Source organism: Solanum verrucosum, unplaced genomic scaffold (assembly GCF_900185275.1).
Source record: "Solanum verrucosum unplaced genomic scaffold, falcon-dt-bn FXZP01000253.1, whole genome shotgun sequence".
In the NCBI taxonomy this organism is placed as follows: Eukaryota; Viridiplantae; Streptophyta; class Magnoliopsida; order Solanales; family Solanaceae; genus Solanum; species Solanum verrucosum.
This window is the reverse complement of record NW_026019984.1, coordinates 4669110-4682564: the sequence shown is the minus strand read 5'-3', so window position 1 is coordinate 4682564 and position 13455 is coordinate 4669110. Positions and strand designations below refer to the sequence as shown.

The window sequence follows — 13455 nt, the reverse complement described above, 5'->3', positions numbered from 1 at the left end:
TAATCGGAGCAAAGTATAATGATTGTGTTTGAAGCTATATTTTCTCCATATTAAGTAACAATATTTTTATCCAAACACTAATATTTTATTCAAATTATGATAATAACTAACTTTATATTAACGTTCTAGAAAGTAAATCTTTGCCAATTTATCCCAACTTTACCTTTCGAAAATACAACAAAATTTAACTCAAAGAATTAGTAGAAAGCTAATGAGATAAATTGTGGTGGAGTGGGGGTTGGGAGGGGGGGGGGGTGTAAAACCTTGAAAAGTTAAAATGAGCTAGCATTGGTTCATTTGTTTTCATGTCACTAATTCTCACTACCCAAATATCTCAAACATGTCTAAATTTGAGAACTATTATTTCCTTAGCATTTGCAAAACATTACTAATCTGTGGTCTAGTCCTATACTTGTGCACCATTTTCTTTTTCAATGACTCTAATCATTTTGCATCTTCTCATCTTTTCTCTTCTTTGAAATCCACAATATCATGTCCATCTACTACTCAAACAACAAGTATATCATCCACCAACATTAGTCACATAATTTTTCGACTTTTAGGGTCACAAAAAGCATGGCACCACAGAAAATCATATATTGAATCATGGTGGAGACCAAATATTACAAAAGGATATCTTTTACTAGATGTTCCTCCTCAAGGTGATGATCTTCTCCCATGGTCCTTAAATTCACCTCCTTATAGAATATCCGATAATGTCTCAAAACTTCTTAAGGAAACAAATCATGTTGAGCCAAGAGTTTTAAGAATGGTTCATGGGATTATGGAGGTAGTTAGGGAGGTACATGAAGGGGTAAGATGGATAATTATGGGGGACGATGATTCGATATTTTTTGTGGATAATATGGTTGATATTCTTGCGCAATATGATCATACAAAGTATTATTATTTTGGAGGACATTCAGAATTTATATTGTCAAATTATTGGTACTCATTTAATCAAGCTTTTGGTGGAGCTGGAATTATAATGAGTTATCCTTTAGCTAAAGAATTTGCAAAAAATGTTATGTCTTGCTTAAAGAGATATGCACACTTGAGATCTGCTGATAGAACAACAATGAATTGTATAGCTGATATTGGAGTCAATCTTTCTCCTCTTCAGGGTATTCATCAGGTATTTGACTTATAGACGCTGATAATATCAAAGAAAAAAAAGTCAACCTTTGAGACTATACTATGAATCTACTTTTCTTATTTCCCTTAATACATAATAAATACTTTAATATTGATGACTTGTAGATTGATCTTCGAGGTGACATATCTGGATTTCTATCGTATCATCCAAAGTCTCTATTAACGTCCCTTCATCATTTTGACATGGTTGATCCAATTTTTCCTTCTATGGATCGTGTAAAATCAGTGTTCCACCTCCAAAAAGTTGCAAAATATGATCAATCGCGCATGTTACAACAAACTATATGTCACAAAAAATCTAGCAATTGGACATTTTCAGTTTCTTGGGGATACTCAGCTCATATTTATGAGAAAATTATGCCAAGAAGTTGGATACAAAGGCCAATTGAAACGTTTAAAACATGGCAACCAAGTCCTAATCCACCATATTACATGTTTGATGTTAGAAGTCCTTCTTGGGATCCTTGTGAAGCTCCTCATGTATTTTTCTTCAAGTCCGTTGAGAAAACTCAAAGAGGTGAAATTGTTACTACGTATACAAGAGCATGGCCTCGTGCGATAGGAGCTTGTTTGTCTTCTGGAAATTTTTCTACAGAGTATGTTTCTGAAATTCATGTTTACTCACCAACAACCAAACGTATTCAGGTAATGTTTTCTACATCCAATAATAATTTTCTCTCAAAACCTTGGGTTTGTATTACAAAATTACTTACTATGTATGATATAATTTATTTAAAACCAATAAACAGTCTTTTTTAAAATTCGAAACTTATAAATACAAAACTCAAGCTTTTAGAATTTTAACTTTGCACGAGCAATTTCAAAGAACTTATTCAAGTGTTCATATGTCTAATATCTTCACAATTTTTTAAAACAATTAAAAAATTTCAATATATATATATATATATAACATTTTACTTCTTTCCTTTTAATTTTAATTTATACCTCACGGCTCACATGAATGTTTTAGTGATGTTTTGTTTACTTTTAAAAATAATTATACCAATTAATTAACATGCGATCGAATACACGTACAACGCACGTGAGCACTAAGTAGTATATAATGTAAGTGGTTTGCACATAATTTTGAGGAAAGTATTTCTTTCTTTAACTTGCTCTTTTTTTCTTTGTTTTCTTCACATATACTCAAGTATATAACGTCATGAATGAGCTTAATATTTGAAGCTCCACTAATATATTGAAAGTCAACATATATCTAATCCGATATCTAAATATTTATTAACCTTCTCTTTGTCTGTGTTTTTGTTTTTTCAGATCGATAAATGTGAATGTTGTGATATAATCCATGAGGCAGGATCAAATAAGGCTGATATCAAATATAGAGAGTGTAAGATAAATGAGATAATAGCTTGATTGATTTATCGAGTTGTTGTATAAGCATTTGTATTTTTATTCTTCTTATTTTTAGGAGAAGGGGATATAAAGTAGGGAATCGAACATTCACCAATAAGGTGAAAGTTCAGGTAGCCAACTAACTGAGCTACTAAGATTTTCATAAGCATTTATATCAATCTTATTTCTTGCGATTGAATTTACTTTTCTCAAATGTTAATTGTTATGTATTGTTTATAATTATAATCTATCACCTGGGTAATAAGCCCAAGGTACTAATGTCTCATACCAAATCCAAAATTATCAAATACCAAATAACCAAAAAATTCGATAGTTAGGCTCGACCCTCACACCTTTTTTGGACAATGTGCATTCCAGAGCAGTAGCCTTTAAAGGTTCAGCCCAAATAGAACAATTGATTTTAAAGTCTCCATTATCTCCTAATAGCTGGTGTATCAACAATATCATGTGAACTTCTGATAGCCACACCACCTACCTCATTGGGGAGACAAAGGTTAGACCAACTGTTCCAATGATAATTTTTTTATTATCAGGAGTGGAGAAAGATCTTAGCCATGTGTTTTAGAATCAATTCAACAGAGGTCTTAGGAAGATTAAGGGCTGAAAGAGTGTAAATAGGGAGAGACTAGAGTGTAGGATACTTGTTCTTGATGTTCAATTGTCGATAATCAATGCACATTTCCATAGTCCTGTTCTTCTTTCTCAGAAACTATATCGGAGTATCCCAAGGGGAGATGCTCGGTTTATGACTCAAACTATTGAGTTGTGTGAGCACTTACTCTAACATCTAGAGAGGAGAATTATTGTCACCCAATTTAAAATTGTTAATGCAGAAGTAAACTCAAAACCTGGTACTTCATCTTAATAACACAAGAGAAAACAACCTCAAATTTGATTACATTAGAAAAACTGTTGTGAACTAGTCTAGACAGGTACAAGAACTTCTAAGAGAATAGAAAATCAGAAAACAAGACACAACTCCCATCATAAGGAAAAAAAATAGAAATTATCGAAGATCATCGTCGTCTTTACCGAAGAAACATCATTAATCCTGCAAGACTATACCAAGTGGCATAGCAAGAATAGTATCAGTACAAACATTCCCCCCAGGGGCGGACCCACGTGGCTTCCAGGGGGTTCACCCAAACCCCCTCGGCAAAAAATTACACTATATATGTAAGGTAAATTTTATGTATTTTTTAGATATATATATATATATTTTGAACCCCTCAATTACAAGGAGAAACTGATGGCACAGTGGCAAGTCGCCCTAAAATTAAGCTTCACATCACCGGTTTGAATCTCTGTGACAACGTTATTTTTTTCTTTTTTAGTTTCAGCTTTTTCTTTTTAAAAAAAAAAAATTCAGTTCTGTTTTTTTAGTTTTTTTTTTAAAAAAAAAAACGTGCTAAAAGTGTGGTTTTAAACCCAAAAGAATTCAAGGGTTCCATTTCTAAAGGCTTATTTACACGTTTACACTTCTATTTTTCGAACCCCCTGAACAAAAATATTCCTGGGTCCACCACTGCGCCCCCAACACCCCCAAATTTTGTATGTTTTTCTTAAAAGAAAAATCATGTATTTTTTTTAAAAAATCCTGCCCCCCCCCCCCCCCCCACCCTAGCCCCAGCCACCCTCCAATTTTGTTTGAAAAATAAATTAATATTTTTGAAAATTAATATTAATATTTTTATTTTTTTAACACAAATAAGAATTTTGAGTAGAAGTGAGAAGTGAGTGATCTATTATGGGTCTATATGAATATTCATATTTTATCCATTTTGATCATATTTTTAGGGAGTTAATATCTCAAAAGGTCACTCAACTTTGAGAAATTGTCTAGCAAAGTCATTAAACTTTATTTTGTATCAATAAAATCACTCAACTTAGACTTTTATATCAATGTAATCACTTGACTGAATTTGTCATTATAACAAATTTGACATGGCAAAATATTATATAAATATGAACCCCACAAATAAATAAAATTAGAATTAAAAATTTACTTAATTAGTGAAATAACTATTATAATATTGTTATGTATTTTAATTTTTCAATGTATCATGATATGAGAAATATGAAGTACCGCATACATTTTAAAATTATTTGTTTGAGAGCATTAAAATATACTCGTAACTTAGATAAACAATTAAGTAGCGTCGTTCTTTTACTGGAGTAACACGTTGAAATTGATCAACATAAAAAAGGAAATTATATCATTAAAAAATACATATCTTCTTTGATTTGTAATAATTTAATCAAACTTGGCAGCAACATTATGTGCTTTTATGCAACGCCTACTTAGTTAAAAAAAAATTATGCCTGTTAAAATGTTTTAATGGGTTTTAAATTTTTTATTTATTATGAAATTCATATTTACATGCTATAAAAAGAAAATTATTTTTTCATGTCAAATTTCTTTTTAGATAATAAATTTGTTGAGTGATTTTATTGATATAAAGGTCTAAGTTGAGTGATCTTATTGATATAAAGGCCTAAGTTAAGTGATTTTATTGATACAAAATAAAGTTCAATGACTTTACTAGATAAATTTTCAAAGTTGGGTGATCTTTTGAGATATTAACTCTATTTTTAGGGGCTCTTAAAATAGCTTGAAGCTCATATTTACCCAATTAAAATTAGGGGTGTGCATCGATCGGTTCGGTTCGGTTTATCGGTTTTTAATTTTTAAATAAACTAAACCAATAACAAACCGATAAGATATTCTTTATTGATTTTCGAATTATCGATTTTTAGTCATTAACGGTTCGATTTTCAATTTACCCAATAAGAAAATCTTCATAAAATAAATATATAATTTCTCATTTTTCTAACAATTTGGTACGATACACTGAGACATTCAAATCAGTTGTAAATGCATTGATATAGTGAAACAAGAAATATAATGAGAAATTGCATCAATAAGAGTAGATGCAGTATGAAGGCTACAATAAATGTTGCAACCAAAACATGCATAATATGGAATTTCTGATATGTAGTAGAAGTAGTATGACATGTGAAGTGTGTAGACCGTAGTGTAGAGTACTGATATATTGTCTAGTTATGTTAAATTATTAATATTTAATATTTATTAAGGGTATAGTAGTAACTTACTATCATCTTAATGGGTTATCGGTTTACCCAATAACCCAATACAAAAAACCGATAGCAAACTAATAACCCAATAATTTTTTTATAAAACCATTAAAAATTCATCAACCCAATAGCAATGACCCAACAATATTTTTTCGGTTTGATTTTTACACACATCTAATTAAAATATGAGTGATCCAAATTATTAAATATGAATTAAATGGACTCATTTCATTAATATGAGCTGAAATTATCACCCCTAGCTAGGGCTGATTTGCAATCTATACTTCCTCTATCCTTTACTTTGTTTTATTCATCTTCAGACAATTTACCCATTGATGAGCAATCATATTATTCTACTCGTATTCACTGTTGTACACATGCACTGGAGTCCGACCTCTAAATAGACACTTTTTGAATACTACAGATTAAAAGGGAACTTCTCTAAAATTACAAATCAAAATAGACACTTCACCCATTTGTGGGCATTCGTGATAGACAAATTTAACTTCGTTAGTCACCCCAGAACCCAAATATATCACATAAATTATAAAGTTAAATCGCTCACAAATGGACGAACTACAATTATTATTATTAACTTTTTATGTGAAAGCTATGTTTCTTTCTTCAATAATAAATATGAGTTATTCACTTCACATTTTCTCATTCATGTTTTATTTTTTTTACTTTATATTTTAATTTTTGAAATTTGATAGTCATGTCTCAACAATCCAAAAGGTCTATATATTGAATTGAATCAGCTATTTATAAATGGAAAGAGTATTGTAAAATGAAAACATTGAGGACTCTAAGAAATCACGATCGTAAGTTTTGGAGTTGTGCGCGTTTAAAGGTAAATAATTAAGTTGTTCACTTCAAAATATCTGAATATACACTTGTTTCCTTATTTTTTTAAATTTCATAAGAGGAATCATTGTCTCCTTTGACGTCAGTAGTTTACTATGATTGTAAGCAAATAAATAATAAAATTTATTTTATGAAAAAAAAAGAGAAAGAAATCTCCATTCTTTTATACTTTTATTATTGAAGAAACTCATAATTATATGTATCAAAAAACTTCACAATACATTGAGACATGATATAGCTTCACGTGAGAAGTTAATTAAAAGAATTATAGTTCACCCACTTGTGGGCAAACTACCTTTAAAATGTGTGATATTTTTGTAGGTTCTGGGGTGACTGACCGAATTAAATTTGTTTGTCACGAACGCCACAAATGAGCAAAGTGTCCATTTTGATCAGTATTTTTAGACAGGTTCCCTTTTGGTCTATAGTGTTCAAAAAGTGTCCATTTGAGGCCAAACTCCATGACACTAAGTGTTGGGATTGTATGTTTATTTTCATATACTTAATTTCTATTAAAGATTTTCTATGATTTTAAACTAATTGTTAGTGTCTCACTTCCACATTAATTACTTTATTTTTAAATCTGTTGGATAGTAGCTTGGGCACTTATCTATGAGAGGAGAAGGTAGGTGTCATGATGATTTGACTTGCGACTTTTGGATTGTGATCGAGGAATATTATTTTTGACAGCTTACTTGGGAGTTCTATATTCTCATAAAATGAGAACTTAGATTGTCCCTCATGAGAATATGGGAATCCTATATTCTCATAAAATGGATAATTGTTTTGTTTTTTTATTAAAAAATTAAAAAGTCGAAAAACACAAGAGAGAAGTATTGAAAATGCCTTTAAATTTGATGTGAATTGATATTTTTATCTTCAAATTATTGACAGTATTAAAAACACTCATTTACTTGATTGTCTGAACATAAATACACATTTAATCTTGCAACATGAGTGAAATACACCCCTGAATTCTTGTCAAGCTTGAGGGTGTTTTCAACACTTCTCTCGACTTTTTATTAGGAGTTTCATGCTCCTACAAGTGTTTGAGACTACTTGTTATGTTATGTTGCAAATTAAAAGTGTATCTAAATTTAGTTAATTAAGTAAAAAAATATTTTTAAGGCTTCAAAACTAATAACTTATATCAAATTTAAAGGTATTTTTAATATTTCTCTCAAAAACACAATGATTTTAATACACATTTTGACAAGAAAAAGTATACGCTGACCTAATTTGTTAACTTTAGTCTACTTATCATTGTTAGGCAAAAGTTGAAGTAAAATGTCCTACACATTAATTATTATACTTGATAAAAAGTCAACAAAAATTAAAGATATGGCTAGTAGCAAACTCTCAACTTGATAAAAGGTACGAATGAAAACAAAATAAAACATATTTTTTATGCCAGGAATCACCTCAACTATTTTATTTGTTTTTTGGTTTAATCATCTGGTTTTCGAAGCTTCCTATATACGTAGACTTCTTAGATACATGTCACATAAAATACATTAAAAGAATAAATGTTCCCCACCAGAGATTTCTCTATTATCAAGAATCAAACTGAGATATTTGATTAAAAGTAAGGGATTTCAGTCATTTCACTAAACCTCTTAGAAATAGCACCGCATATAATTTCTAAAATAAAAGGATGTGATAAAAAGAAGGGAAAAAACTCAAATACTTCATTCAACTTTGAGAAAAGACTCATTTATGTCATCCGTTAAAAGTTTGTAGATGTCATATATGTTTGAGAAAAGGCTCATTCATGTCATTATTTGTTAACAAAACAGCATAGATGATCCAAACTTTCAACACATGACATAGATGAGACTTTTCTCAAAGTTCGATGACATATTTGAGTGTTTTTCCTTTAAAACTTGATTCAATTAATGACGTGGCCGAATCATAATTGACCACGTGTAAAAAATAGTTTTGCTAAATCGAATATATTCTTAGTTTACAAATAATAATGGCATGAATAATTTTTTCTCAAACGCAAATAACATAGATGAGCCAAACTTTTAACGAATGGAATAGATAGACCGTTTCTCAAAGTTCGATGACATATTTGAGCCTTTTTCCTCAAAAAATTATTGTATAGCACATTACATTTTTGAAATAACATTTTGGTAATCAGAAAGATGGAGCAAGCGTAGATATACATATTATTTGCGAATTTTGTTTTACAAAATGGTATAACATCAATACCTAGTAAAAGGTACAAAAGTAAATAGCTTTCAAAAGTCAAAATGATCTAGTGAAAGCCAATGAAATAAATAAATATTTATTTATTTCCTTTGTTTTTTTAGGGGGTTTGGGGGGGGGGGGGGGGGTAGTTACTCATTGCCTAATTGAAAAGTTAAAATGAGCATTGGTTCACTTGTTTTCATTCTACAATTCTCACTTCTCTCTACTCAAACATGTCTAAACAAGACAAATCCAATGTCCTTAGCATTTGTAAAAAAATGCTAATTTGTTGTTTATTCTTATACATGTGCACCATTATCTTTCTCAATAACTCTAATCTTTTATCTACTTCTCAAACAAAAACATCATCCAAAATTGTTGCACAAACCAACATTAGTCACCTTGTTTTTGGACTTTTAGGCAATGAAAGAGCATGGCATCATAGAAAACACTATGTTGAAGCATGGTGGAGACCAAATGTTACAAGAGGACATATTTTTCTAGATGTTCCTCCTAGAGGTGATCTCCTTCCCTGGTCCTTAAATTCACCTCCTTATCGAATATCCGATGATGTTCGAAAACTTGTTAGGGAAACAAATCATGTTGATCCAAGAGTTTTAAGAATGGTTCATGGGATTATGGAAGTGGTTAGACAGGCACATGAAGGGGTAAGATGGGTAATTTTGGGGGACGATGATACGATATTTTTTGTTGATAATATGGTTGATATTCTTGCACAATATGATCATACGAAGTATTATTATTTTGGAGGACATTCGGAATTTATATTGTCAAATTATTGGTACTCATTTCATCAAGGTTTTGGTGGAGCTGGAATTATATTGAGTTATCCTTTGGCTAGAGAATTTGCTCACAATGTGATGTCTTGCTTAAAGAGATATGCTCATTTGAAATCGTCTGATCGAACAACAATGGTTTGTGTTGCTGACCTTGGTGTAAATCTTACCCCTCTTCAGGGTATTCATCAGGTATGTTCATAATACATAAACGTTGTGATCTTTAACTTGGCCTTGTCGTCTAATTTTGGGTCTGCACAAGTTGGCACTTAAACTTGTATAGAGTTGAACAAGTAGCTAGACACATACGTCATACTTGACAATTCACATCTTATATGACGTCCTACGTACATTAAGTCATATAGGACGAGTGTGTCTACTTGGCCTGACGACCAATGTATTATATATGCTTTTTTGTGTGTGTGGATTTGACTTATCTACCCTGATAATTGCTTTATTTTTCAGGTAATTATTTCTATTTTTCCTTAGTAACTATGATTTTCTTGTAGTTGAATAAATAGTGTAAAAGTTACTTTTACTTTGTCAATGTACAATATTAAATTCCTTTTATTCTAAAAAGCAAGAGAATTAATACTCCATTAGTAAAGCCACCTACTTACCCTCCCAACACACTGCAGAATCAAAAGGTCAAAGAAATGAACAATATTTAGCCAAGTAATTAAGTGCCGTGGCAAAACAAATAATATTTCAAATAAAGCAAATTTTAAGTCTCCTGTTCTGCTATATTAAAAACTTTCCTTATATTAAATGAATTTAACAAAAACAAATTATATGCATATATAAAGCATTTATTATTGGGTGAGGAAAGTCTTATCAACTATTGTACAAATTACTTTGAGTGTACTTTTCTCTTTTCCCTAAATGCTACATACTACTAATTAATACTTTTATATTTATACCTTTGTAGATTGATCTTCGTGGTGATATATCTGGATTTCTATCGTACCATCCAAAGTCTCTATTAACATCCCTTCACCATTATGATACGGTTGACCCAATATTTCCCTCTATGACTCGTGCCCAAGCAGGTTCCCACCTCCTTAAAGCTGCATTCTACGATCAATCGCGCATGTTACAACAAACTATATGCCACCATAGGTCTAAAAGTTGGACATTTTCAGTTTCTTGGGGATACTCAGCTCATATTTATGAGAAAATTATGCCTAGAAGTTGGATACAACGACCAATTGTAACATTTAGAACATGGCAAAGAAGTCCTACGCAACCACAATATATGTTTGATGTTAGGGGTCCTTCTTGGAATCCTTGTGAAGCTCCTCATGTATTTTTCTTCAAGTCCGTTGAGAAAACTCCAAGGGGTGAAATTGTTACTACGTATACTAGAGGATGGCCTCGAGGGATAGGAGCTTGTTTGTCTTCTGGAAATTTTTCTGCAGAGTATGTTTCTGAAATTCGTGTTTACTCACCAGCAATAAAACGTATCCAGGTAACATTTTCTACATCCATAATCTCTCATAAGTTTCTCTATGAATTAAACTTTTGTACGCTGACACTATAAAAATAATAATTTACTATTAGGTCTCCTAAAAGATAATTATAGGCAAATTCTAATAGTTATGAATGCACTTATTGCAACTCGACTAATACACACTTTGTTATTAGTAAAGACAATTGAAGTGAAACATTTACGTCTTTAAGAAAAACCCAAATTACATTTTCCATCTTCTAAATCAACCAAATATTGAAAGTCAACAACTCGACTTTTGTATTTTTATTAACTTTTTGATCTTTTTTATGTCTTTTTCAGATCGATAAATGTGAATGTTGTGACGTAATCCACGAGGAAGGATCGATTAAGGCTGATATCAAATATAGAGAGTGTAAGATAAATGAGTTAATAGCTTGATTGATTCATTAAGTCGTTGTCTAAGAATTTGTACCATGATCCAAGCCAACTGCATGGAGGAAGAAGAGGCTACAATGTCTATGTTTTAAATGATTCAAATAAGAAAATAGTTGATGTAGTAGAGATATAAAATTTTAAATATATATGACAAGTATCACAAATCTAAATATGCACTAAACGAACATGATATGATGTCCTAAAATTAAGCGCACAAATAAATCTATTCTCTTGAAAAATGAGCCCAAAATCGTAGTCAGTTAATAATTTCAATAAATACTTTTTTAAAAAAATTAAGCACAAAATTATGAGTAGTTAATAATCTCAAATCTGATGCAAAATGTAATAAGAAAATTTATTTCTGATAATAATAAAAATTATCTATATATATATATTGATATAAAATCTTGTTAAGTTATAGGGAGTAAACAATTCAATAATTAATTAAACCTTTGTGGCTAGTTAGTGGTCAATCATAACATTTTTTTTTTCTTATTCAACTCCAACCACCAAGGATACAATCAGAATATTTACTTGTTGGCATCTATAGAGAAATTAGAAAAAATGTGTGAATCAATGAGGTAATGATTGGGGCAATCATTGTTAATTAGTGAAGAAATTGGAAATATGATTTTAAAATGAACTTAATTCATGTTATACCATCTAGTTTTGATATGATCGGACATTTTTTTATATGGAAAATGGTAAAAAAGTGTCTTTAAGTTATAATAAACGAATTGGTCGAGCTTTTCCTTAATGAAATGGATTGCACAGAAAAGTCTTAGAACGAGATGCTAAAGTGTTGACTAGTTTGTTTGTCTCGAATACTTAGGAAAAGTAACTACATTGTGATTATAAAGACGACTGTCATAATCCATGCAAACAGTGTGTCCCTCCTTTTGAATGTGAAATGTGATTATGTGAACATAACACCTTATTACTTCACATTTTTTTCAGTATATTAATTATTAACTATGTGCTCTTTCTACCTTTTAATTTATTATAAATCGCGTTAAGAAAGTCAACGCCAAAATAATTGTGAGAAAAATAGTTTTAAACTTGTGAAGGGAAATATTAGTCAGTAATTCGAAATGCATAATTATTGGTTCATTACTTTCTGGCGGCACAAGTGGTGACACTAATTTCTTTGTATCTATAGCATTCTAAAAATTAGGAGGTATAGTCTAGATTAATAGAGAAATGAAGAGTTTGATAGTTGAAAATATAATGTGAAAATAATTATAAGTTTAAATTCAAATGTCAAGAGATCATAGAATTGGTAATTGGGTAAAAATTATATTATATTTTAAAGAAAATTTTAGTAAGGGAGAGGATTACAAAATAAGAATCGAACCCATAATAATAAAGTAAAATTTTATATAGTCGATCAACCAATTAAACTATTAATATTTCCAAAAATTGGGTACGTAATTTATATTTTGAACTCTAGGATAATTACAAGAGAATGTTGTAGAATATATATATAGAGATAGAGTGTCCATACTATGTGTAGCCCTACATATCTAGATGTGGAACAAGGGTGCTTTAACGGGCTACTATGAAATAAAACGGTTAGGGCGGAGTTGGAGTGGAGTCAAAAACTAAAGTAGAAGATTTCACTAAACTCAGTAATTTTAATGTAAATTATGTATTTATCTTAAGAAATTTATTAAAATTTATAAAAAATTATTTATTTAAAATCCTTCAAATTAGAAGAGTTAGAATTCTAAAATCATAAATTTTAAATACTTGTTTTACCTCTGATTAAGGAAAGCAACCAGAAATGACTGCAAAAATCAATCACTCATTTGTTGATAATATATAATTATACATATTGACCAACTTTTTGTCATTTGTATCAAATTAAAATATTCACAAATTAGTAAAAACAGAAATCGTCTCATTCTAAATTAAAATCACCTTTAAGAATGCGGAATATAATTAAATGGGATTGAAATCCATATCAATTGAGTCTGAAAAGAACAACTTTGTAACTCTAGGATTACCTAACTAGTCCCTCCTCACTTTTAAATGTTCTCTTTGAATTTTGCAACCCATTAAGAAATATTCTATCTATCCAATAATAGTTGT

The 13455-nt window shown here is 30.3% G+C and overlaps 2 protein-coding genes across 2 annotated transcripts; both read left to right on the top strand.

The window, feature by feature from the left end:
* The first annotated feature begins 340 nt into the window (after positions 1-340).
* Positions 341-2529, top strand: LOC125818011 (uncharacterized). The gene is made up of 3 exons (XM_049497513.1): positions 341-1135; positions 1261-1800; positions 2431-2529. The coding sequence occupies exons 1-3, from the start codon at positions 341-343 to the stop codon at positions 2527-2529; spliced, it is 1434 nt and encodes a 477-aa protein (XP_049353470.1).
* A 6341-nt stretch (positions 2530-8870) lies between these two features.
* On the top strand, positions 8871-11400 carry LOC125818013 (uncharacterized). Its single transcript, XM_049497515.1, has 3 exons — positions 8871-9671; positions 10408-10947; positions 11269-11400. Exons 1-3 carry the CDS (start codon positions 8916-8918, stop codon positions 11365-11367), a joined length of 1395 nt encoding a protein of 464 aa, XP_049353472.1. The 5' UTR covers positions 8871-8915; the 3' UTR covers positions 11368-11400.
* The last annotated feature ends 2055 nt before the right edge of the window (positions 11401-13455 follow it).